Source organism: Neoarius graeffei, chromosome 8 (assembly GCF_027579695.1).
Source record: "Neoarius graeffei isolate fNeoGra1 chromosome 8, fNeoGra1.pri, whole genome shotgun sequence".
Classification (NCBI taxonomy): domain Eukaryota; kingdom Metazoa; phylum Chordata; class Actinopteri; order Siluriformes; family Ariidae; genus Neoarius; species Neoarius graeffei.
In genome coordinates, this window is record NC_083576.1 from 85,978,598 (window position 1) to 86,005,672 (window position 27,075).

Below are 27,075 nucleotides of genomic sequence, written 5' to 3' on the forward strand. Positions count from 1 at the left end.
CTGAAAGGTATATCCAGGTTCTAGAGCAACATATGCTCCCATCCAGACGACATATCTTTCAGGGAAGACCTTGCATTTTCCAACATGACAATGCCAAACCACATACTGCATCAATTACAACATCATGGCTGCGTAGAAGAAGGGTCCGGGTACTGAACTGGCCAGCCTGCAGTCCAGATCTTTCACCCATAGAAAACATTTGGCGCATCATAAAATGGAAGATACGACAAAAAAGACCTAAGACAGTTGAGCAACTAGAATCCTACATTAGACAAGAATGGGTTAACATTCCTATCCCTAAACTTGAGCAACTTGTCTCCTCAGTCCCCAGACGTTTACAGACTGTTGTAAAGAGAAAAGGGGATGTCTCACAGTGGTAAACATGGCCTTGTCTCAACTTTTCTGAGATGTGTTGTTATCATGAAATTTAAAAATCACCTAATTTTTCTCTTTAAATGATACATTTTCTCAGTTTAAACATTTGATATGTCATCTATGTTCTATTTTGAATAAAATATGGAATTTTGAAACTTCCACATCATTGCATTCCTTTTTTATTTACAATTTACACTTTGTCCCAACTTTTTTGGAATCGGGGTTGTATTAGATCGAGGGTGTGACCACTATTATGGGTCGGTCCTATGACATTCTGATTAATCCCTACTGAATCTAAAATGGACACAAACGCTGTTTTAAAAGGGTCTTCTGGGTTATCGAAGTGAATATTAAAGTCTCTGACAACTAAAGCTTTGTCTAAGGAAATAACCAGATCTGAGATAAAATCTGCAAATTCAGAAAGAAACTCAGAATATGGCCCCAGGGGCCTGTAAATAATAAGTAACGGAATTAACTGGGTAGACCTATTTTTCGAGGCTACATACATTATATGGAGTATGAAGAACTTCAAATGTATTAAATTTATAACTAGGTTTGTGTGTTACACCTGGATAATCATTATAAATAACCGTGATGCCGCCTCCTCTGCCAGTTAGACAAGGCTGGTGTATATAACTGTATCCAGGAGGACCTGCTTCATTTAATGCTATATATTCATTTGCCTTAATCCATGTTTCAGTTAAACAAAGTACATTAAACTCCTGATCAGTAATGAGTTCATTAACCATTAGTGCTTTAGATGTAAGAGATCTAATATTTAATAGCCCCACCTTTAGATCACAGGTGCTGGCAGCAGCTGTACAGTCAGTATGATCTACTTTTATATTGATTAGGTTACTGGAACAAACTCTGAATATTTCTACTTTTTTGTTGAGCTCAGGGAACAGACAGACAGTCTCAATGTAGTGGACCCTGAGTGATGACTCTGTGCAGCTAGCAGACAGTCGGTTTAGCCTGTTTGTCTGCTCCCTGGCCTTGGCTCTGGATTGCCAGAAATTAACTAGGCCTGTTCTGAGACTATGACCTATGCTGCAGGAAATGAGAGCAGCACCTTCCTGCGTGGGATGGAATGGATACCGTCCCGCCGTAACAGGCCAGCAGTGCCCTCAAAATTAGCCCAATTATCTATAAAGCCCACACTGTTTTCAGAGTACCACCTGGACAACCAGCAGTTCAGCGACCATAACCTGCTGTAAGCTACATCACCACGCTGCAAAGTGGCAAAGTCGAGTGTGAGCTGTTCATCTCGGAATGCCAGTTCTGGCAGGACCTCAGACCACAGTCCCTGATGAAACACTGCTTTGAGAGCTGGTTTGTTCCATCCACTGGCTGCAGCCATTGTTCTGAACTCCAGTGTATACTCCACTACTCCTCTTGACCCTTGGCAAAGGGAGAGCAAACTCTCGCTGACTGCTACTCCTTGGGGCTCGTGATCAAAAACTCGAGAGAACATGGAGAGAAAATCACTCATAGGATGTAGTGTGCTCACTGCCTCTCCTCCAAACTGTGCTGGCCCATCGTAACACTTTGCCAGAAAGAAAAGGACAACAGCTGAGATCTTCTGCTTGTCAGAGAGATGAGGCATGGAGGAAAAATGCAGGGAACACTGAAGCAGAAATACCTTACATGCACACGGATCCCCAGTGTGTTTCTCAGGAGGCAGAAGTGGCAGCGCAGAGTGAGCAGATGACTCAGGGCATGCATGGAGGGACTGCAACATCACAGAAGTTAGTTGGGCCATCCTGGTGTTGAGGTCGGCTAACACCTGCTGATGTTCTCCTAACAATCATCCCTGAGCGTTCAGAGCAGTCTGGTTAGTTCCTTCTGCTACATCCATGTTACAGCAAAGTATCCTGTCAGATTGCAGGCACTTACAGATGTATGTACAGAAAGATTGAGAAGCAGACTGCAAACAAAGCCAAATTGTGTGACAAGAGACATAGTCGGTAACCAGGCGAGGGTCAATCGATCATGCAAACAACACAAAGTAGGCAAGGCAAAAGATAAGAGAGAAATACTAGCAGGGTTCAGAATAACAAGATAGCAAGCAGATAATGAAAAGGCTCAGTAATACTGTTCAGAACACAGAACAATACTTCACAATGAAGGTGTGGAACTGGCATGGTTATATGGGGAAATTAATGATGTGTGTGATGATTGTCAGCTGAGTTCAATAGGCTGGTGACAGAGGGCACTGTGTGTTCTGGGATGTGTAGTTCTGGGAGTTCATGTTTGTAGTTTGGTTGGTGACTGCGTTTTCAATGGGGATACTGGCACACATGTCGTTGAGACATTTGCCCGGTATATAGTTTCATCTATCCGTGTCAAATTTGGTAGGTGTGTGGGGTGTCCCAAGATGAACAAAATTGTAAGGTACATTGTATTAGGCATACTCAACAGGAAGTGAGTTATTTTTGTTTTTGTGCATTTTGACACGTCACATTTTGACGTTTTCCTCCTATGCAGATTTGGTGTGATGTCAAGATGTTGCTGATTTTGAATTGCGAAGGGATTTGCAATATCTTACAAGGTGTTGAAAAGGCGTAATAATAATTTTTTTTATTAAGCTAGGCAAACAGGAAGTGTGTCATAAATTCGCCATGCTATACCTGATATGGCTCAAACTTCGATTTTAGGTCATAGGTTATACCCACATGTGATGGGTCGCAGAACTGGAGGTGCTCGGGGCCTTGATTGCCGCTTGCGGTTATATTTATCCATCCATCTATTATCTGTAAATACTTATCCTGTGCAGGGTCGCAGGTAAGCTGGAGCCTATCCCAGCTGACTATGGGCAAGAGGCGGGGTACACCCTGGATAAGTCACCAAATCATTGCAGGGCTGACACACAGTGACAAACAACTATTCACACACACATTCATACCTATGGTCAATTTAGAGTCACCAGTTAACCTAACCTGCATGTCTTTGGACTGTGGGGGAAACCGGAGCACCCAGAGGAAACCCACACAGACACGGGGAGAACATGCAAACTCCGCACACAAAGGCCCCCATCGGCCCCTGGCCTCGAACTCAGAACCTTCTTGCTGTGAGGCGACAGTGCTAACCACTACACCACCTTGCCACCCCATTATTTATATATATATATATATATATATATATATATATATATATATATATATACACTAGTATATATTTGGGTCTGTCTCAGAAACTGGGTACTGTGGGGATACCCCGCTAAATATACTCACAGTCAATAAACTATACAGTTTTGAATGGTGATGTTGGTTTTAATTTGAAATAAAATGATGAAAGAAATACAGATAAAACTAAATCTTTGATGTGAATACTCTGTTCAGAATTTGGCAAAAATTCTGCAAATTGTGGAAAAATGGCGGCTTGATCTCAGTGTTGTTTTCGTTAATGATGACGATGACGAAATGATTTCGTCAACTCACCTTTTTTTATGACTAAAACGAGATAGTGATGAGCTAAACATAACTCTTTGATCACGAAAATATGAAGAGACGTATCTGTTGTTTTTGTTGACGAGACGAGACGAAAATGTTAGTGGGTTGGCTATAGGACTATCAAAATGCATGGCCTTTCCTCCAACGGCACATGCAACCTGTCTGCCAAATGCTGAAAATATCAGCAATGCACCTGCATCCTGTCCTTGTTTGGCCATGCCCACCAGGCACAGTGCACACAGTTCATGGACCATGGTGGCTGCAACGCCAGCACAAGGGCTTGGTGGGCGGAAAAGACCGCGATGATTTATGGACATACTTTACACATAATCCAGCAGAAATAAAATGGAATGCCTTGTAGTGGGAGACAGAGGTACACGCTGTGGCTATAAACTACGTGGCAAGAATACGACCGACCTCAAGCAGCATCTAAAAGCTCACAATGCTGCTATTTCTGCGACGGTAAGCTAACGTTACAAGAAGTCCTGTTAACAGATCATGCATACGTTTGCTAGCTTTGGTTAAGGTCACTCAGCAATCGGGCTGTGATGAATTTCCTATGAAGTTTTCCAAAACACCATGACCTGGCGAAAATGAATGGGACCGCTAGCTTTATGCTAAAGTTGGCTTGGTTAAGCTAACTTAAATTCAATTAACATGTCATGAGTAAAACTTGTCCTGCAGGGATCATTGGTGGGACAGCAACTGAATGCTTTGTCATATATTGACCCATATTTGAGTTACTGTGAAACATACGGGGGGAAATGTAGCTTTTCAGACCTGTTGCTGTGCCTTAATATATTGCGACATGTTAAACGGAGGCAGAAACACGAGTCTGTGAACAATAGAGCATGCACACTAGCAGACATCCCAGCCTGCAGAAATTCATTTCAGGGAGGTGTCATGATGCATGACTTTTTTCCCATCAGCAAGGGGGGTGTCACGACACCTCCCTGAAATGAGTTTGGATGTCTGTAAATCAATCAGGATGCTCTTTGTCTAGCATGCGCTACATGAACAGTCTCTCTCGCTCTCCCTCGCGCACTCCGTCATATGTGCGATGCAGACATTAATGTTTCGCGTGCACGCTCTTGCTCGCTTGCTCTAGATTCCGGGAGATATTCTCCAATTTGCAGGCATCAGGGAGCCACTATCAATATGCGGGAGACTCCCGGAACTTCTGGGAGACTTGGGATGTCTGCACTAGACAGTGTTTATGTAGAGAGCATGCACACTAGACAGTGTTTATGTAGAGAGCATGCGCACTTCAATCAATCAATCTTTTATTTCAATTATATATAAACATATAATAGACTACATGAGTCTGCAAATAGCGCACTGCTAATCAAGGCAGACTCATGTTTACAAAGAAAAAAAATATTTTATATGAATTAATATAATACTTAAATATGTATGAAAAAGATAATAAAACATACTTGACAAATTAACAACTATTTGGTAACAAAAAGAAAAAGAGGAGACAATACTTGTTATTCGATATAAAGGTACAGTAATATATCATTCAATAACATTGAAAAATATATATAGAGAGAGAGAGGTATACTTGTCATACTGATAATAATAATTCATGCATGGTATTAAATAATATTTAAAGTTAAAACTAAGATCTCATCTCATTATCTCTAGCCGCTTTATCCTTCTACAGGGTCGCAGGCAAGCTGGAGCCTATCCCAGCTGACTACGGGCGAAAGGCGGGGTACACCCTGGACAAGTCGCCAGGTCATCACAGGGCTGACACATAGACACAGACAACCATTCACACTCACATTCACACCTACGCTCAATTTAGAGTCACCAGTTAACCTAACCTGCATGTCTTTGGACTGTGGGGGAAACCGGAGCACCCGGAGGAAACCCATGCGGACACAGGGAGAACATGCAAACTCCACACAGAAAGGCCCTTGCCGGCCCCAGGGCTCGAACCCAGGACCTTCTTGCTGTGAGGCGACAGCGCTAACCACTACACCACCGTGCCGCCACCCTAAAACTAAGATAAATAAATAAATATATATAGCTCTTAATTATATATAGAAATAAAGTTATGTAGAAAGAAAGAGTTTGGAGATGTCAACATCATATCCATATCTACTTAAATCAGAAAAAAGGTGGTGTCTGACTTTTTTCTTGAACGACAATTTAGATGAAGATCTTATAGAAGTTGGAATCTGGCTCCATATCCTAACACCAACATGGAAAAATGAGTTTTTTTGTAGATTTGTACGAGAATACTGAGTATATAAGTTCTTGGAGTAAGATGACCTAGTGTTATAAGAATGGATACTAGAAATAGAAGAAAAATAATTTACAAATGTTTGAGGGTGCACTTTGATTAACAACATCATACATTAATTTAGAAATACATTCATAGAAAAGAAGATTTACTGGTAAAATATTGGTTTTGGAAAACAATGGAAGGGCACTTTCTCTATTATCAACAAAATGGATTAATCTTAAAGCTTGTTTTTGTAGGATTAATACTTTATTTATATGAGTTTTACAAGCCTGTCCCCAAGAACTAAGACCATATGTTAAATAAGGTTGAATCAGAGAGCGATATAATGTCATAAGGGTATGTAGTGGAATAAAATGTCTAAGCTTGGCCAAAAGGCCGACAACCTTGCTTATTTTGTTGCAAATAAAATCAATATGAGGCTTCCAAGAAAGATTGTCATCGATTATTAAACCCAAATATTTGACATACTTTTTATGTTCAAGTGAAACAAGTTTGTTTTGAGACACTGTTTTGAGAGTATGTTATGCACAACCTGTCAACCTCGATTACAATTTCCTATCTCTGTACTGGCCTAATTTAATGTTTTAAAGTAATTTTTTTGACTAAAATGAATGACTGACTAAAACTGGACTAAAACCCTTTTAGTTTTCGTCGACTAAAACTAAACCAAAACTATCAAGGATGGAATTGACTAAAATGTGACTAAAACTAATAAGCATTTCGTCCAAAAGGCTAAGACTAAAACTAAATCAAAAATGGCTGCCTAAAACAACACTGCTTGATCTGGGACATGATAAATGGTTGACTACATTGCATTCCCTTAAAAAGATTGTAGTCCACTGAAAAGTCTACAGTTATCATTAATTGTATTTTAAGTTGTAACTTTATACACCTAAGGATTGGTGCGCTCACAGAATAATCATAACCGTAATAAAACATCATGCAAAATATTTGATCACCGTTGTAACTCCATTTTCTGCATACCCAAAACCAATACGATCATGTGTTTTGATCTAAATGGAAAGCCTCATGGTCAAGGTCTATTTTTTACTGTAGCATGTTATTTGTGTCCGGGGAAGGACACACATTAACAATTTGCATGTGTAGAATGGAATTTTCCACTCCAGCAGTTAGAAGTTGATCGTGCTTCCATTTGCGGTCTTTCTGTTACGCGGGTGATCTGTTCGGACGTTATCACTGAAAAGGTGAGTTTTGACAGTTTTATTTTGTTTTAGTCTTGCAGTATAAGGCAATAGAATGTTTCTTTTTCATCTTACTTTCATATTTTGTAGTGTTTGCGTATTTTTGGCCAATATTTTGCAACCATGGTCAATTTAGATCAAACTTTTGATAGAATCTACGGCCAGTCGTTTTGCCCCGCCCCCGCCTCACGCTCCATCCGGTGCGGTAGTGATGTCCCGTTGCTCGGGCGCCGCAGCAGAGACCGGCGCAACCTTCAGCCGGTACAGTCGCTGTTCTTTTACCAGTGCCGTTATTCTCATCTTTCCGGTGTGTTCTTGATTTTTCCATTGTGTCCTATTTCGCCATATCAAATATCCAAAATGTATCATATTATTCATATTTAAGTGAATAATCAATTTAGTCATCATAATTTGGCATTTTTAACCCAAGCAATCAAAAAGAGGAAATTTATTCAATATTTTCACTCATCTGTGAAGGAGGGGCTTTAATTCTTCATGATTTAGTTATTTTATATGTAAATCAATTTTACAAAAGCATTTGAACTGTAATCAAAAAAAAAATTCCACAGTGGAGGCCAGATAAAGCAAGATGCTATCTTTATTCTTATTAAACATGACAAAAGAAACACTGAGTGTTAGGTAAATGCAAAAAAAAAAAAATTGTAACATTAGAAAATTAATTTTTTGACCATAATGTCCCAAATGAGAGATCAGTTTCTGAGACGGACCCATATATATATATATATATATATATATATATATATATATATATATATATATATATATATGTGTGTGTGTGTGTGTGTGTGTTTATTTATTTACTACTAGTAGTAGTGCTGCTGTTGTTGTTGTTGTTTATGTTTTTAAGTGTGATGGGGTATAATGCCAAAGGAGGTTTGCCTGGGCCATTAACCAATGATTGCTATGTCATCTAAGTTTTGTGCCTAAATGAGCAAGTCATCACTGTTAAAGTTTTGTCTTCTTGTCTCCATTCTTAGCTCCAGTGTGTAAACAGGGAGATGAATCCATTTGGTCCACTACCGAGCATGTTGTTTTCTTTTAATTCTTGAGTCTATGGGGAAGAGAACATGAGCCAGACCTTCCACAACATTAAAGCTCACCCTCAAAGCCAATCACATCAACATGCTAGGAGAGGAATACATAGGAGACCTGATGAGAGGGGTCATACTCCAAACCCTTCATTAAAATCACAAGTGCCATGGGGGGTCTGAAAGCATGTGGGTATTTTATGTCAGCGAAAAATTCCAGAGGGCCACCTTAAATTAGCCATCTCTCTTTGTCTTTTATTTATGTTCCACTTCACTTGTAAAATAGAACCAAAATAAATCACTCCTTGAAAAACTTGTCCACAGAAAATACTTTTTTTTTTTTTATTCAACAAATGTCCATCTGCACTGATTAGTTTTTCCCATGTCTCTCATTTAAGCATTACATTCTGGCTTTTGGTGGGATCCTGGCTATCCCTTTAATCCTTGCCAAGCCGTTGTGCATTAAGGACAACAATGCAGCCAAGAGCCAGCTCATCTCCACCATCTTCTTTGTGTCAGGAATTTGCACCATGCTTCAGACCACCATTGGGACCAGGTTGCCTGAATGCCTTATTTTCTTCTACATTCGCATCCTTGTAATGTAACTAATACACTCTAAAGAAGCATCCACATTTGTCCATCTCAGGCTGACAATATTGCAAGGAGGAATGTTTACTTTTATCACACCAATGCTGGCTATCCTGGCACTGCCCAAGTGGAAGTGCCCAAAGGGAAGCATGACTCCAGACTTCAATGCCACAGTAGCGGCTGTCTCCCACATAGACCCTGAGGAAATGTGGAAAATACACATACAAGAGGTACACACACACTATTGTTTTAGCCAAAGAGTACTAAGCTATTTAGTATGCCAAGCTACTATCTAACATGTTCATTCATATCTTGGTGTTTCTCCAGAAGATAAAAAAAAAAAAAGTTCTCATAAATTTGAATGCTAATGTCAAAGTAAAACTCTACTGATTTTCTAACGAGTTTATGTGGGTGGAAAGTTACATTTATATTTAATTTAAATAAGTAATTAAATATATATATATATATATATATATATATATATATATATATATATATATATATATATATATATATATGTATGTATATAGTATAATAGGCTAATTAAATAAATTAATTAATGAGAAAGCAAGTAAATAATTATGTTAGTAAATACAGTGTCTTGCAAAAGTATTCATACCCCTTGGTGTTTGTCCTGTTTTGTTGCATTACAATCTGGAATTAAAATAGATTTTTGGGAGGTTAGCATCATTTGATTTACACAACATGCCTACCACTTTAAAGGTGCAAATTGTTTTTTCTTTTTAATTGTGATACAAACAATAATTAAAATAAAAAAAACAAAAATCTGGAGTGTGCATAGGTATACACCCCCCTCCCCCCCAAAAAAAAGTCAATACTTTGTAGAGCCACCTTTTGCTGCAGTTACAGCTGCAAGTCTCTTGGGATATGTCTCTATTAGCTTAGCACATCTAGCCACTGGGATTTTTGCCCATTCCTCAAGGCAAAACTGCTCCAACTCCTTCAAGATAGATGGGTTGTATTGGTGCACAGCAATCTTCAAGTTATGCTACAGTTTCTCAATTGGATTGAGGTCTGGGCTTTGATTAGGCCATTCCAAGACATTTAAATGTTTCCCTGTAAACCACTCCAGTATAGCTTTAGCAGTATGTTTAATGTCATTGTCCTGCTGGAACATGAACCTTCGTCCCAGTCTCAAACTTCTGGCCAACTCAAACAGGTTTTCCTCCAGAATTGCCATCTATTTACTGCCATCCATCTTTCCTTCAGTCCTGACCAGCTTTCCTCTCCCTGCAGATGAAAAATATCCCCACAGCATGATGCTACCACCACCATGCTTCACTGTTGGAATGGTGTTCTCAGGGTGTTGGGTTTGCGCTACACTTGGCATTTCCCATGATGGCCAAAAAGTTAAATTTTAGTCTCATTTGACCAGAGAATCTTCTTCCATGTGTTTGGAAAGTCTGCCACATGCTGTTGGGCAAACTCCAAATGTGTTTTCTTATATTTTTCTTTAAGCAATGTTGTTGTTGTTGTTTTCTGGCCACTCTTCCATAAAGCCTCACTCTGTGGAGTGTATGGCTCAAAGTGGTCCTATGGACAGATACTCCCATCACCACTGTGGATCTTTGCAGCTCCTTCAGTGTTCATCTATAGTAGTGTTGCAGAGTTAGGGTCCTTCTAGAACAGGTTGATTTATACAGACATCATGTGACAGATCATGTGACACTTTGATTGCACACAGGTGGATCTTACTCAACTAATTATGGGACTTATGAAGTGATTTGGTTGGACCAGTTCTTGTTTAGGGGTTTCATATGAAAGGGGGTGAATACTTATGTACACTCCAGATTTCTGTTTTTTCATCTTAATTATTGTTTGTGTGTAACAATAAAACAACAATTTGAACCTTTAAAGTGCTTGGCATGTTGTGTAAATCAAATGGTGCTAACCTCACAAAAATCCATTTTAATTCTAGCTTGTAATGCAACCAAACAGGACAAACACCAAGGGGGATGAATACTTTTGCAAGACACTGTAACATAAATAAGTACATGTAAAGCATGGTGTTTGTCTCAAATTATACTTGGTCATAGTTTATTGCGTACTGAGGTAGGTCTGCTTCCATCAATGTGTCGAAATAAAAATAATTTATCAAAAAAAAATGGCAAATGACTAATAGTATTACATTAATAAATTGACATTAATTAGACACTTTACTGATTTTTAAATTGACTCAAGACTAAAAACTTAATTTAAGAATTTGTAGTTTAAATATCTGAATTATAATCACAAAAAATGACTTAGCCTGTTTTACTAGGGGGCAGTATAGCATCCTCAGCTCCCCCTCCCTCAGGCCCCTGTAAACAGTTTGACAGATTCGGTCATTCAAAATGACTTACAGGTGAAGCACTAAAGTTTCTACCAATGAACAAGAAACAAGTCTAAGCTATTTGTAGGAAGAACAGAGGGAACCATAAATAACATAAAGTACGAGAATCCTGCACACATGTCACAGTGCAGTTGCAGTACAAAAACCCCTTAATATTGGAATAACACCACAGGTAAAACCACAGTTTTACCCCAAAGGCAGTCTCATAGCAAGAGATGACATACCCAATCTCTTGCACACACACACACACACACACACGTTCAGAGCACTAGAGCTACTCTTTGAGATCAGTGAAGTGTAAGTACCATACAAGTTTAATGAAATGCACTTGTATATATTGTAGCCATGCTGAGACTTGAAGACTAATTTCTTAATTTGCTTAGATTTCTAAAAAGATCATTTGTAAAAACTATAAGAGCATTTCTTACAAGCTTTGTTCTTCAAGTTTACTACCAAGTTAAATTTCTGTCAAAGCTTCCAGACTATATTAAGGACTTCCTCAAAAATACCCTTGAAAGCTTGGATGCCTGATCCAGATAAGCAAGGCCATCAGGTGGATTGCTTCTGAACTGGAATACAAACTGGACTAAACTGGGTTTGAGAACCTCCAATCTTTGCTGTTAGGAGAAGTGCTTGTGTATAATGCATGCTCCTTTGCTAGATCCAGGGAGCAATCCTGGTGGCATCGTTGCTTCAGGTCATGCTTGGACTCTCGGGGCTGGTGGGGTTTGTGCTGAAGTTCATCGGACCATTGACTATCATTCCAACCATCAATCTGATTGGGCTGTCACTCTTCATCCAAGCTGGGAAGAAGTCTGGAGGACACTGGGGAATTTCAGCTCTGTGAGTCGGCTTGTAGTATGTTGCTGAGACACTTGGTAGAAGGTTGGGGTAGCAGGTCGTTCAAGCTGAGGCAGAACCTTCAGGAGCCATTAATTCACCCTGGAGTAAAAGTTTATGGCAGCAGTTAACTCAAGACCATGCAAAGGTTAAGGCAGTATTTAAGGCAAAGTGGGACAAAAATGATCTCAAGCTGAGGCAAAAACTTGAGGCAGTAGTTCATTCTAGTTGAGGCAGAAAGTGGAGGAAGCTGTTTAGCCATAGTAAAAGATCGAGGCAGCCACTAACTCAAGCCAAGCCTAAGGCCCCCATCACACTTATTTGGAATTAGCAGGAATCAAGCAGAACCAGCCGGAATGAAAAATTTTTCAAAATTCATGCCACATTCGGGTGGGAATTTCAAACTGACCGACATTCTTACAGCTTTGTAAGAATGCTGTTCAAATACTTAGAATGCACTTTGAACCCACCTTGAATGATTCTTGCACATTCCAGGTGTATTAGCTTTCGAATGCAGTTCAAATGTAGTTTGAACACAGTAGGAATACCTAGAATGCTGTTAGAATGCAGTAAGAATATTAAGAATGCACTTCATATGCCGTATGAGTGTGGTTTGATTGCTGCCCGAATACCACCTGAAGTCTGGTCGGAAGGTGCCTCGAATGCTGTATGAATTAATCTCAAATGCAGTCAGAACGCTCCCGGAATAGCCGCCGAATATGTTTCGAACGTCTAAGAATTCAAAGAGAATGCAGCTTGAATACTTAGAATGTACTTCGAATATCCCAGAATATACAAAGAATTTTCATTCCGATGGTATTCTGACTCATTCGAGGCACATTCAGGACATTCTGGCAGGATTTGAAGTGGCTTGCCATTTCGATTTTTCCCTTGAATGCAATCAGAATGTTTCGAATGCTGTTGGAATGCCGTAAGAATATTTAGAATGCAGTTAGAATACACTTCAAATGCCATTTGATATTTCTCCTCTTCGAATGCACCTCGAATGTTTTGAGCATGAGCAAAACTTTCGGGCCGGCCACAAGAATGGGCCCGAATGTTTGGAATGCACTCAGAATGCAGTCAGAATTTTTAGAATGCACTTTGAATATCCCAGAATATACGAAGAATTTTCATTCCGACGGCATTCCGGCTCATTCTTCCTCTAGTGTGACTACCCTATAAGGTTTGAGGCAGAAGTTAACTCAAGCTGAGGCAGAAATTTGAGGAAACTTAAACTTGATGTGACAGCTTAAGACAAAATTAATCGAAGCCAAGGCACAGATTGAGGCAGCAGTTAATTCGCACTGAGGCAGAGACTTAAGGAACTATTAACTCATTCTGAGACAAAATTTTGAAGTAGCAAATGTTTGAGATAGCAATTAAGGTTGAGGCAACATTTAATACAAACTTAAAGCAGCAGTTAACATGGGTGGAGGCAAAAGTTTGAGAACCCATTATCTCAAGCTGAGGCAGAAATTTAAGGCAGCAAATAACTCAGAGTAAATTATCAGACCAATTCACTCAAACTTGGCCAGATGTGATCAGATGTTAATTGAAACAGGAATTAACTCAAGCTGAGGCAGAATTTGAGACAACAGTTAAATCAAGATGAGGAAGAAATCTGAGACAGCACCAAACTCAAGCTGAAGCAGAAAATTGACTCATTAACTCAAACTGAGGCAAAAGTTTGAAACAGCAATTAACTCAAACTGAGGCAGGAGTTTAAGATGCCGTTAACCAACTTTGAGGCAGGTATTAACTCCTGAAGATGCAGATGTTTGAGCCAGTTGACTCCAAAGAAACTTTTTTCTGACTGAGAGACAAATTATGAGCCTTTGCTCCATTCCTCAAACATGGTAACCTGAGACTTTGAGACAGCACCTATTAGTCTAAATGATATAATAGTAGGAGCAGTTTAAACCAAGCGCATTGCTGGTAATGACCCCAGATTACTGCAATCATAAATCTGTCAAACATTCAGCATCAGTTCTGTTTGTAATTTGTTTGTGGAGCTATAGAAGGCCAATTAATATATCAACAGAACATTATATACTAGTGACAGTAGTTCTTGAGCAATATATTCAGTGCAGTGTTCATTACTGCAGATCAGGAATGGATCGGGTACGGAGAGAAAGAATGGCTTTTAGTGCAAAGTCTCAGTCAGTCCTGTTTCATTAATGACCTATAAAAGAACATTTAAAGGTCTGCCAGGTGTATCACAGAACACTGCATTCACTGAACGGCAGTCTACACATCTCTGTTTACCAGCCCATTAGCCTAGCACTCCAGGTGCCTCTGTGCGTGTATGTGTATCGCAGTGTACGCCTTTGTGTGCACAGTTTTGTCTGAGTGGATGTGCATGCGAGTTTGTTTGTCCCTGTTGTAGACTTGTAGCCTGAGGCCAGTCACTGAGGTCCATTCATTAACTCAGTGCTCAAGTCCATATCACAGTGTGCTGCTTGGCTGAGTGTAGTGAGTATAAAGGGGGAAAGAAAAAGACATTTCCTTTTTATGGACTTTTGTGGACTTTGTACTTAAGCTGCAGTGTTGAGTCATTGAACCAGATTCCAACCAAAATGTAACTGCTCTGAGCCACAAAACATAAAAAATTTGCATTTAGCGCATGCCCTGGAGCAGATTCACCATTAATAATAAAACTATTTATCTTAAATCATTGAATAGTACTTATAGTTTAATATCAATCAGTTGCATTAAAAAAGTAAACAGTAAATGTTGCATTTATTTTATTTTTCTATTTTTCTAAGACACAGTCAGTATTTTCCTGATCTGAAGAGAAGATTTAAACCCATAAAAGTGCTCTTGGATGAATCCAACATCTGAGCAGAGTCGCAATATCTGAACGTTTCAATATTTAATTCACAAATTCAGATTCATTACATGTTTATTCCTGGTTAGGGTCATGGTGGACTTGGAACATACAGGAACACTGAGCATGAGGTAGGAACACAGCCTGAATGAAAAGGATGTCCATCATGGACATTAAATCTCATCTCATTATCTGTAACCGCTTTATCCTGTTCTACAGGGTCGCAGGAGCCTATCCCAGCTGACTACTGGCGAAAGGTGGGGTACACCCTGGACAAGTCACCAGGTCATCACAGGGCTGACACATAGACACAGACAACCATTCACACTCACACCTACGGTCAATTTAGAGTCACCAGTTAACCTAACCTGCATGTCTTTGGACTGTGGGGGAAACCGGAGCAAACCCACGCGGACACGGGGAGAACATGCAAACTCCACACAGAAAGGCCCTCACCGGCCCCGGGGCTTGAACCCAGGACCTTCTTGCTGTGAGGCGACAGCGCTAACCACTACACCACTGTGCCACCCGACATTAAATCTAAAAATAAAAATAAAACTTTTGCTGAATGTTGGTGAAAGCTACTCTGTTAAATGTTGAACCTTTATGTAGTGTACTATGAAAACTAATTCTACATCAAAGATTAATATCAAAACTAGACTGCATTTCCGCAAAGAAAATGCAAAGTGTGCTTGCTCAGAACAGAAGAAAAAAAGAAGGAAAAAAGGAAAAGACAAGTGCAGTTCAGACCCGATTGCATGAATGTGTCAGGGGAGTTGATCTGAAGTATCACATGAAGTTTGGTGCATCTCCAATGGAGCGTGTCTGAGTAGGACGACTCAATTCATGAGTCCTATTCATTTTCTATGGGAAAAAACAACAGAAAAACGACAAAGACGACAGAACGGGTGCATCGATCCAAAAGCTGTATACAAGCACACTACACCAGTGGATATGTGGTGAAGTGTTACTGAGCAAAACTCGATTCATTTGAATGGGGCCAAAAATCAATGGAAGCCTATGGAGGGAAAAAAGGATGTGTGAAAACCAAGAAAAAGACGAGTGCAGGTCTCAGATGAGGGGATGGATATGTGTGGGGACTTGCCCTGAGGCATCATATGAAGTCTCTTGAAGTTTGGTCACTCAGTGAAAAAATTTGACGGAGTGTGAATGTTTTTTTCCCGAAACGCCATTCATTTTCAATGGGGCCAAAAATGAATGGAAGTGAATGGATGAAAAAGTGGGGCATGAAAGGAAAGGAAAAATGAGTGTGGGTCAGAACCGAATGCATATATGTGTCTGGGGAGTTGGCCTGAGGTATCACATGAGGTTTGGTGCATCTGCGATGAAGCGTATCCGAGCAGGGCAATTCGATTCGTGAGCCCTATTCATTCTCTATGGGAAAAAAATGACAGAAAAATGACAAGAACGAGAGAACAGGTGTGCCGATCCGAAAGCTGAAAACAAGCGCACCATTCCAGATTGGGCCCTACGTTTCAGCGTTGGAACGGTGTCTCTATCTCGAAAGCCCTAGGAGGAGTAGTGGATCCAAAAAACAGGTGAAACGGAATAATAATAATAATAATAATAATAATAAAAATAAAACTTAAGAAGAACAATAGTGTGCTTTTGCAAGCACACTAATTAACATACATTAACATTAAACACATTAAATAAATATTCGTGACTAAAGTGACTAAAAGACGAATATCTTCCTATAACAACACATCCTGAAGTGTTTTATTCCTTTTATACCACAGCAATTTGGCAACAATTACAATTTTATCCATTTATCCTTTCCACAACATTTATGCTGCTTTTACATGGGCACTTACACTGGAACAAGTTGTTCCCGGAAAAAGTTGCCCCGGTGCAACTGCCCATCTAAACACGATTTGTTATGGAACAGTTTGACACCAGTGGGCGCAACTTGCTCCACTTTACGAGGTGATGCAGCTTGCTCCAGGTGCAACTTGTTTTCGTTAAGGGCCCGATCCCACAGCACCAATGATTATAAATAAATCAGTCCCCTGCAGTTAATGTGGTTGGTGGTCATACCAGACCAATAATGATCCCTATAGCCCAGATCTGGGATTATCTGTATTGGCAAGATTGCTTCTGGAGCAATTTTTCCAGGCCTGGACCTGATCCGATAAAACATTGTTTACATGTGACGTTGTCTGAGCACATGCTGTTTTTCCCTGGGCATCTTTGTACATTCTTGTTGTATCAATGGAGGAGAAGCTGATTATAGAAGGGTCGAAGAATCCCATGCTGATTGATTGATTGATTTAATTTATTGAAGTAAAATAACATGCAAATCAGCAATACCGTACGCATATACACCACAACTGAAAAACATGAAACGAAACCAAGGATTACACAAAAAGTGTAAATACACTTAATTCCATTGTGGTCCTACAGTTAAGTTTCAACATGGCAGGAACAAGGTAAAAAAAACAGACTAGAAATACCGCCAATGGAAAATGCTCATGAGCATAATGACTAGGACATCAGTATAAATATTACTTTAAAAAAAACATAAAAAGACAATTACAGATTATGTAAAAAAGTGCCTTTTAACAGTCCTTTTAAAACACTGAAAGCTCTGAATTGACTCTATCTGTGGCGGCAGACTATTCCACTGTTTCACAGCACTGAACAGGAAGGATTTTTGACCATGATTCTTGAACTTAGGGATCATTAAACTGTATTGGTTAAAATGAGTATTGCAAGAATGTACATCAGCCACTCGAACAATATTGGACGTAAGATAAGGTGCAGAGAGACCATGTATAATTTTATGCTTTATGACAAAAAGCACTAGCTGTACAAAGACACAGTCAAAAAGGAAGCTGTATGGAAGATCATCGGCAGTAGAGTGGGTATGACTGGTAAGTGTGTGTGGAAAAGTGTACAGTATGTAGTGTGTGTTGTGTGTGTTGCTGTGCCATTTTAAACTGAGATTTTAGAGCGTGCAGTCACACACACACACACACACACACACACACTATCTGTGGATCATGTAAAAAAGATCTGATACACTTTCCTATGTGCCCACTGCCAAATAATATTATATTTTTAAAATTACCTAAATTAGATGAAATATAAATCTTGTCACCTTACTCAGTCACACCTGAGTCGGAGGACTGGGCGCTCACTTATGCATTCACAAAAGACTATTCGCATGGTAATTCGCATCATGAGTCACATGATGACTATTCACAAAAGACTATATTATTCACATGATAATCACTTTCACTCTTTTGGTTTCGATTGGTTTATCTTTCATGCACTTATTTCCCTGAGTGGCAGGACCAACAAATATTATACAACCCCGATTCCAAAAAAGTTGGGACAAAGTACAAATTGTAAATAAAAACGGAATGCAATAATTTACAAATCTCAAAAACTGATATTGTATTCACAATAGAACATAGACAACATATCAAATGTCGAAAGTGAGACATTTTGAAATTTCATGTCAAATATTGGCTCATTTGAAATTTCATGACAGCAACACATCTCAAAAAAGTTGGGACAGGGGCAATAAGAGGCTGGAAAAGTTAAAGGTACAAAAAAGGAACAGCTGGAGGACCAAATTGCAACTCATTAGGTCAATTGGCAAAAGGTCATTAACATGACTGGGTATAAAAAGAGCATCTTGGAGTGGCAGCGGCTCTCAGAAGTAAAGATGGGAAGAGGATCACCAATCCTCCTAATTCTGCGCCGACAAATAGTGGAGCAATATCAGAAAGGAGTTCGACAGTGTAAAATTGCAAAGAGTTTGAACATATCATCATCTACAGTGCATAAGATCATCAAAAGATTCAGAGAATCTGGAAGAATCTCTGTGCGTAAGGGTCAAGGCCGGAAAACCATACTGGGTGCCCGTGATCTTCGGGCCCTTAGACAGCACTGCATCACATACAGGCATGCTTCTGTATTGGAAATCACAAAATGGGCTCAGAAATATTTCCATAGAACATTATCTGTGAACACAATTCACCATGCCATCCGCATTTAGCTTGTTGCCAGCTAAAACTCTATAGTTCAAAGAAGAAGCCGTATCTAAACATGATCCAGAAGCGCAGACGTCTTCTCTGGGCCGAGGCTCATTTAAAATGGACTGTGGCAAAGTGGAAAACTGTTCTGTGGTCAGACGAATCAAAATTTGAAGTTCTTTATGGAAATCAGGGACGCCGTGTCATAAGGACTAAAGAGGAGAAGGACGACCCAAGTTGTTATCAGCGCTCAGTTCAGAAGCCTGCATCTCTGATGGTATGGGGTTGCATTAGTGTGTGTGGCATGGGCAGCTTACACATCTGGAAAGACACCATCAATGCTGAAAGGTATATCCAGGTTCTAGAGCAACATATGCTCCCATCCAGATGACGTCTCTTTCAGGGAAGACCTTGCATTTTCCAACATGACAATGCCAAACCGCATACTGCATCAATTACAGCATCATGGCTGCATAGAAGAAGGGTCCGGGTACTGAACTGGCCAGCCTGCAGTCCAGATCTTTCACCCATAGAAAACATTTGGCGCATCAATAAAATGGAAGATACGGCAAAAAAGACCTAAGACAGTTGAGCAACTAGAATCCTACATTAGACAAGAATGGGTTAACATTCCTATCCCTAAACTTGAGCAACTTGTCTCCTCAGTCCCCAGACGTTTACAGACTGTTGTAAAGAGAAAAGGGGATGTCTCACAGTGGTAAACATGGCCTTGTCCCAACTTTTTTGAGATGTGTTGTTGTCATGAAATTTAAAATCACCTAATTTTTTTCTTTAAATGATATATTTCCTCAGTTTAAAAAATTGATATGTCATCTATGTTCTATTCTGAATAAAATATGGAATTTTGAAACTTCCACATCATTGCATTCCATTTTTATTTACAATTTGTACTTTGTCCCAACTTTTTTGGAATTGGGGTTGTAGTCGGGATTATAGTTGTAGGGTTTCTGCTCCAGACTGGAACTTAATTTAGGCAGAGGTACAGTCAGAGTTGTAGTTATAGGTATAGTGAAAGGTATCAGTGTTGTGAGACCGGGCTCTTACTATCTAAACACAATAAATGGCAAGTAGGAGGGCTTATGCTTTAGCATTCATCCGGGTCATTTATCTTCTAGACAAGATCGCTTCACAGCAAATTCAATGGTCAGTTCTTCTCAAGTGCTTTTCCTTGTCAAACTTCCATGAAAGAGCCATGAAAACCTTTAAAAAACTTGAACGCACACCTTTCGTCATCACCCACTATTTAGAAGAAGTCTTTATTTTTGTCACATGTACACTCAAGCACAGTGAAATTCCTCCTCTACATTTAACCCATCTGAAGCAGTGAACACACACAAGTGAAAAATCAGCATAAACATATACCCAGAGCAGTGGGCAGCTATGCTACAGCTCCTAGGAGCAGTTGGGGGTTAGGGACCTTGCTCAAGGGCACTTCAGCAGAGGGATACAGAGGGAGGGGAAAGTACTGTTCAGTCACTCAACTCCCCTCATATTTTTTCCTGCCGGTTCCAGGAATTGAACCAGCAACCCTTTAGGCCTAAGGCTGCTTCTCTAACAGTCAGGCTTCCATGGCTGCCCCCAGGTTTACTTGTGATCATTAATTTGCACATACACACTTTTGTGTTTACCTGTCGAAAGCTGTTTTTACATGGACAGCAGGAACAAGTTACACCTGGAACAAGTTACGCCCACTTTCCTTTGTGTTTACACACTCACTTTTTATCAGTGGCAAACTGGAGGTTAAACAGGTAAGCACAAATCAGTGATCAGAAGCTTGTTTTTAACTCGCTTTATTGTCCTCTCGCTGCTCGGTTCTGTTTCTCAGTGATTTGGTGGTAAATCGGCACATTGCGGCCTGATTTCTCCAAATTCAAAAGGGTACCTGCATCTCCCCACAACTGGACGAGTCAAGAACATCTTTAGTCCAGTTATCACTGTGATTGTGATCATTTAAAGGTGAGAAGTTTGACAAGGAAAAGCACTTCAGAAGAACTGACCATTGAATTTGCCATGAAGCCATCTTGTCCGGATGATAAATGACCTGGATGAATGCTACTGCACATGCGTAAGCCCACCTACTTACCACCGATTGTGTATAGACAATAAGCGGAAACAAGTTTGTCCTGGAACAGGTTGCACCACCTTGTAAAGTGGAGCAAGTTTGCACCCATCGGTGTCAAATTGTTCCAGAACAAATCATATTTAGTCAGTTGCGTCGGGGCAACTTATTCCAAGAACAACTTGTTCTGGTGTAAGTACTCATATAAAAGCAGCTTAACTTCCAGTCTGCTACCGATAGAGAGTGAGGGTGTAAACACAAAAGAAAGTGGGCACAACTTGTTCCTGCTACCCATGTAAAAGCAGCTTTAATGTTGTGGAATATTCCAAATCATGATAGTTCCAGATACCAGTTACTTTATAGCAGCTGTAAACAGTTGTTCTCTCACCAGCCTCTTTCTTTTTCTCTCTTTTAAAGAGCTAGTCTTATGAAAATGACATCATAAAATCCCAGGCTTTCTGTGTGTGCTATGTTCAAATAGGTTGTAAAGTTCACCGCTAAAAAAAAATTGGTTCAAAAAATAAATTTTTACCGTCTGAATTCTGTTTAAAAAAATCGCTAAAAGCTTATTTGCCAGGGGTGTTGTGGCTCAGGTGGATAAGGCGCCATACCATAAATTCGGGGACCCGGGTTCGATTCTGGCCCGAGGTTATTCCTCCTTGTCTCTCTCTCCTGCTCATTTCCTGTCTCTACACTGTCCTATCCAATAAAGGTGAAAAAAGCCCCAAAAAAATCTTTAAAAAAAAAGAAGCTTGTTTGCCATTGGATCACAGCGATTTATTGGTCAGTGGTGCTGCATATGTGACATCATATGCACCACTGCCTTCTTTTGTAAAGCTTTCGACACAACTTTACGACAACAAGGATGAAGAAGTGACTCAGAGTGAATAAGCATGTTTTGGTTTGCTTTTAGATCAGTAATTGTCTGTCAGCTATCTAAGTATTATATTTGGCCACATATAAACTACCTTAGAATGTTATTGAACTGACTAAGGACAATTAATCAATTCAAGCAACAGGCTAAACACAAGGTGGACACTTCCTGTGTGGTGGTGAGCTCTTTGGGATGGTGCTTCTGACTTTTGTTTCCAAATCATAGGAACTGCTCTGTGTACTCAAATCCTTCTATGTGAATTTGCCTTGCAAATTTATCTTTTTCAAAATCTATGGAGCAGACACCAAACCATCCTGTCAGCTTGAAGTTACCGCTCTTTGTCTGTACAAATCGAAACCATTTATTCCGTAAGTGTCCTGCCGACTTTGAGCTATAACGGATTGCAATTCTGCTTTTTTTTTTAATCGGCTACACTTGAACAGCCTTGAACGACACACCTCTTAGGAGGCATGCTTTGGTTTTAATTTTATTTTGGAATAAAAAAACATTAAAAACGTGCTACATTTTGCAAAGCAGACGAAGCCAAAAATGCTGTGAACTTTCAAGCATTGCACGCATGACATCACTTCCTTTGAATGAACAGTAACTCACCAGGAAATCATTTGTGTAAGGCGGACTCAAAGAGCCAAACTTTACTGCCTAAATAGAACATGTTCCTGGTCTCATATTAAAATACAATTTAGACAGTAAACTATTTAACACATCTAGTTTTATAAGGTATAATTTCCAGGGGTGATGTCATTTTTGTAAGACTAGCACTTTAAAGAAACAAAAAAAAAAACAGAGAAAACAGAAAGTGTGATCTCCTCTGTCCTGAAAACTCTGCTGTGGTGAAAAACATACCCATTGTTGCAAAGTGCTGACTCTGGAGCCACTTTCCATAAAAAAAAAAATCTCCTAATAGGAAGGAAGCTTCACCATGTGAACAATTATCATTTAAAAAAGAAAATTATATTTAGAAAATTATGTAGATCATCTGCTGTATGAGTCCCTGTGAAAGAGCCACTGTGATAGAAATGATAACATATTAGAATGAGTGCATTAATATAAACCTGTGGCTTGCAGTTGCACTAATGTCAGAGAGAAAATTAATTAACACCTTTTGACCAATTAGAATCCAGGAGTCAAGCGCATTATGGTATAAAATGATCATATTACATACTACATGGGGTGGCACGGTGGTGTAGTGGTTAGCGCTGTCGCCTCACAGCAAGAAGGTCTGGGTTCGAGCCCCGTGGCCGGCGAGGGCCTTTCTGTGCGGAGTTTGCATGTTCTCCCCGTGTCCGCGTGAGTTTCCTCCGGGTGCTCCGGTTTCCCCCACAGTCCAAAGACATGCAGGTTAGGTTAACTGGGGACTCTAAATTGACCGTAGGTGTGAGTGTGAATGGTTGTCTGTGTCTATGTGTCAGCCCTGTGATGACCTGGCGACTTGTCCAGGGTGTACCCTGCCTTTCGCCTGTAGTCAGCTGGGATAGGCTCCAGCTTGCCTGCGACCCTGTAGAAGGATAAAGCGGCTAGAGATAATGAATGAATGAATGAATATTTAGAAAATTATGTAGATCATCTGCTGTATGAGTCCCTGTGAAAGAGCCACTATGATAGAAATGATAACGTATTAGAATGAGTGCATTAATATAAACCTGTGGCTTGCAGTTGCACTAATGTCAGAGAGAAAATTAATCAACACCTTTTGACCAATTAGAATCTAGGAGTCAAGGGCATTATGGTATAAAATGATCATATTACATACTACATGGGGTGGCACGGTGGTGTAGTGGTTAGCGCTGTTGCCTCACAGCAAGAAGGTCTGGGTTCGAGCCCCGTGGCCGGCGAGGGCCTTTCTGTGCGGAGTTTTCATGTTCTCCCCGTGTCAGTGTGGGTTTCCTCCGGGTGCTCCGGTTTCCCCCAAAGACATGCAGGTTAGGTTAACTGGTGACTCTAAATTGACCGTAGGTGTGAATGTGAGTGTGAATGGTTGTCTGTGTCTATGTGTCAGCCCTGTGATGACCTGGCGACTTGTCCAGGGTGTACCCCGCCTTTCGCCCGTAGTCAGCTGGGATAGGCTCCAGCTTGCCTGCGACCCTGTAGAAGGATAAAGCGACTAGAGATAATGAGATGAGATGAGACATACTACATGAAGACTACAAAGTTGTTCTGTGTGTAAAGTTGACAAGTTAGAAATTTGGCTGAACTTATTGGCAGTTTCTTTTTTCTTTGCAGGACAGTGTTTCTTATCCTTCTCTTCTCTCAGTATCTCAGCAAGGTCAAGGTCCCTCTGGTTGCTTACAAGGACAAGAAGTGGAAAGTGTTTCATTACCCTCTCTTTAGTCTGTTCTCGGTGAGTTTCATTTAGTTCATTTAGCTTTTTAAAAATCTTTTGTATTCACCATTATATAGCATACAATTCTAGTAAACCATGGCCCTTTTAGTAAAATGTGCATCCCTCAAGGTGTTTTTTCTCTTTTTTGGGTTTCCAAAAAATGCTCATGTTGGTGGTATTTAGAGCATGGTGCAAGTTCCAGCAGATTTTTTTAATGTTTTACTATGTCTGTAAAACCCAGACATAGTAAAACATTTAAAAAAAATGCAACCTCTTAGATGGTGTTGTAGGAGGCCTTTGGAGATGAAAATCAAGTGTTTGCAAAAAAAAATGTGTTTTTGTAAGGTTTTATGGGAATGTTGTAATCTTACAACGTTGGTTGAAGTGGGTAGCAGAATTTCCTGTAGACTATTTGTACTCATTGTCTGAACATAAAGGTACAAATGTTTGTACCTCAGTAAAAAAAATTAAGGGTTCATTTGCATGGTTGATTGCTTATTACTTGGCCCCAGAACAGTATATAACATGAATAATAATATCAACATTAGTCATATTTTTATGAATAGCAATTTTATTTTAAAACAATAACTAAATAAAAAACAGGAACATGTGCAAGGCAAGCATGTGCATGCATGTAGGGAGTAGTGCAGTGATCATTTACAGTGATAGTTCCAGAAACAGTCCTTGTCCTCCGAAAAGCAAAGACGAACATCACACTTGCGGCACTGTGTGTTGGTGTACCCTTTGGGGCAAAGTCTGCAGCGCCCTCTCTTAGTCTTCATTGGGAAATGTCCAATGAGGTCCTTGCGTGCATCCAGTGGCAGGTGTGCACATGATCTCTTTGGTGGGATGCTGTTTGGACTCCCATCACCCGAGGATGGCCTCTTCTGTGCATTCAGAGGGCTGCTTGTTGTCACCATCCATGTGTCTGGGCTACCAGAAGATGGTCGTCCCCTCTTTGGAGTTTTGACCGTGTCCACCAGAATGAGAGAGGATGCTAGCTGTGCCTGGAAAAGTCTCATGATCAGTGTCTTTTTTTTAGAGATCTTGAGAGCTTGGCAGTCCCGTTTGTAGAGGAGCCAGGCATTGACCACAGCAAGGGTGATGGTATGCCAGAAGATGTACATGTACCAGCGGCGGGATTTCAGGGGGAACTTATATTTGGCTGTAAATGAGTCCAACAAATCCACACCTCCCATGTATGTGTTGTAGGTACCCACAATGTAAGGCCTTTCAACTTCAACGTAGGTCTTGTTGGCTTTGTCCCAGCATTGAATCTTCTGCACTGGTTCTGTTCCAGCAACGGATGACACAAGTGTGACCGCTCTGTTGTCATACCATTTGACAGCACAGATGTTGTGTTTCACCTCCACTCTGTAGTCAAAGGTTCCTCTCCCCTTCTTCTTCAAGCTCTTATCATCCTCAAGGTTGCAGTTGGGTAGGCGCACCTGCCTGGCTGTTCCCACATAATGGATTCCACGATCGAGGAGCTTTTCTATCAGTGGAACAGAGGTGAAGTAGTTGTCTGCATAGATTTTGTAATTCTGTAACGTCGGGTCTTTTAGACTACACTTAGCCAGGTATGTTGTAAACTTACAACATGGCTATTTTGACTACCACACTTTCCCAGTGTTGTAAAATTACAACAAATATATAACATGCTCTAATTTACATTTGAGGCATGTATTTCACAATAACCACATATGTACATGTTCTAGTCAGTGTAATGATCACCAAAAAAAATATTAAAGGCATTTTACTTACTTAAATCTGACAAATCCAGTCCAATGAAACAAAGTGTTGTTGCTCGGCCAAAGTTTTTCAGCTTGTGAAAGTTAGGGACCTGTGGGCCGGACTTATATACAAATGTGACCCCTCACCGAATCCAGGGACACATGTCGGCCGAAACGAATCCGAGATAATCGCAAGAAGCATTTTTTTCGAAATTTGTGATTTTTGTTTTTTTTCCATCATGTGCAAGTTGAGATCTTGAAGAATGCAATCAGTATTTCAGATAATATATTGTTTTGTTGGAAAAGCATACATTTTTTGTTGCAAATTGTCTCGTTTTTGTCAGGACTGTAGCCTGCTGGGGGGTGTGGGTAAATTACCATATGGGCCATTCACATGATGATTTAAGTCTTTTGGGTTTTTTTCGCGAATCAGCTGTATGATGCGGACTGAGCGCATGGCTACTTAGCTGCATACAGGCATGTAATTTCACTATGGAATGAGGAAGTCAAACAGAGTGCAGAGTAGCTGAAACACCGCAAAGCAAACAGACACACGGTATTTACATCGGAGATAACCATTTCTAGCAAAAAAACCGCAACCTCGTTTTCCAGATTGAATGGAATACTTGAATGATCGGATGATACACGGACCGTTCTAGGACTACATTCCATCGGAGGCATTGGTGTGTGCAAGGCGACATTTCTCTTTCTGATGGGGTAAGTTTATTAATCTAAGGTTGTGTGGTTATTTTTGCATGTAACGGAGAGTGTTGTGGTTTGGTTAAGCCTAGGTCACAACCGGACGTACGATTTTTTGGCCGTGTGATTTTTGGCGTTTCCCAAATCGCTGCATTTTTTTTTTGTTCACGGAGAAAGACGCGCGTTGGCTGTAAGTTTGTCTTGCAACCTGAAAAAAAAAGTAAGCGCCCGTAGAGTTTGTTTGACATGACAAAGAACCTCTGCGGCCGGTCTGCGGCTCGAAAATCAGCACATCACACGCGCGCTCTCGTGCGTTTCATGCGCGCTCTCCGTGCGTTTCTTGCGTTTTTTGCATGTAGACCGGCCGTAGGAGCATGTACCGTACAGCCAGTTGTGACCGA

General features: G+C 40.2%; 1 protein-coding gene across 1 annotated transcript in view; it reads left to right on the forward strand.

Annotated features, from left to right (window-relative positions):
- Positions 1 to 27,075, forward strand: part of si:dkey-106n21.1 (solute carrier family 23 member 1) — a 146,145-nt gene that overhangs the window by 16,668 nt on the left and 102,402 nt on the right. The window contains exons 2-5 of the mRNA XM_060926757.1: positions 8,707 to 8,888; positions 8,979 to 9,150; positions 11,935 to 12,116; positions 24,143 to 24,260. Of these exons, the coding sequence (XP_060782740.1) occupies positions 8,707 to 8,888; positions 8,979 to 9,150; positions 11,935 to 12,116; positions 24,143 to 24,260 (654 nt within the window). The remainder of the gene's footprint in view (positions 1 to 8,706; positions 8,889 to 8,978; positions 9,151 to 11,934; positions 12,117 to 24,142; positions 24,261 to 27,075) is intronic.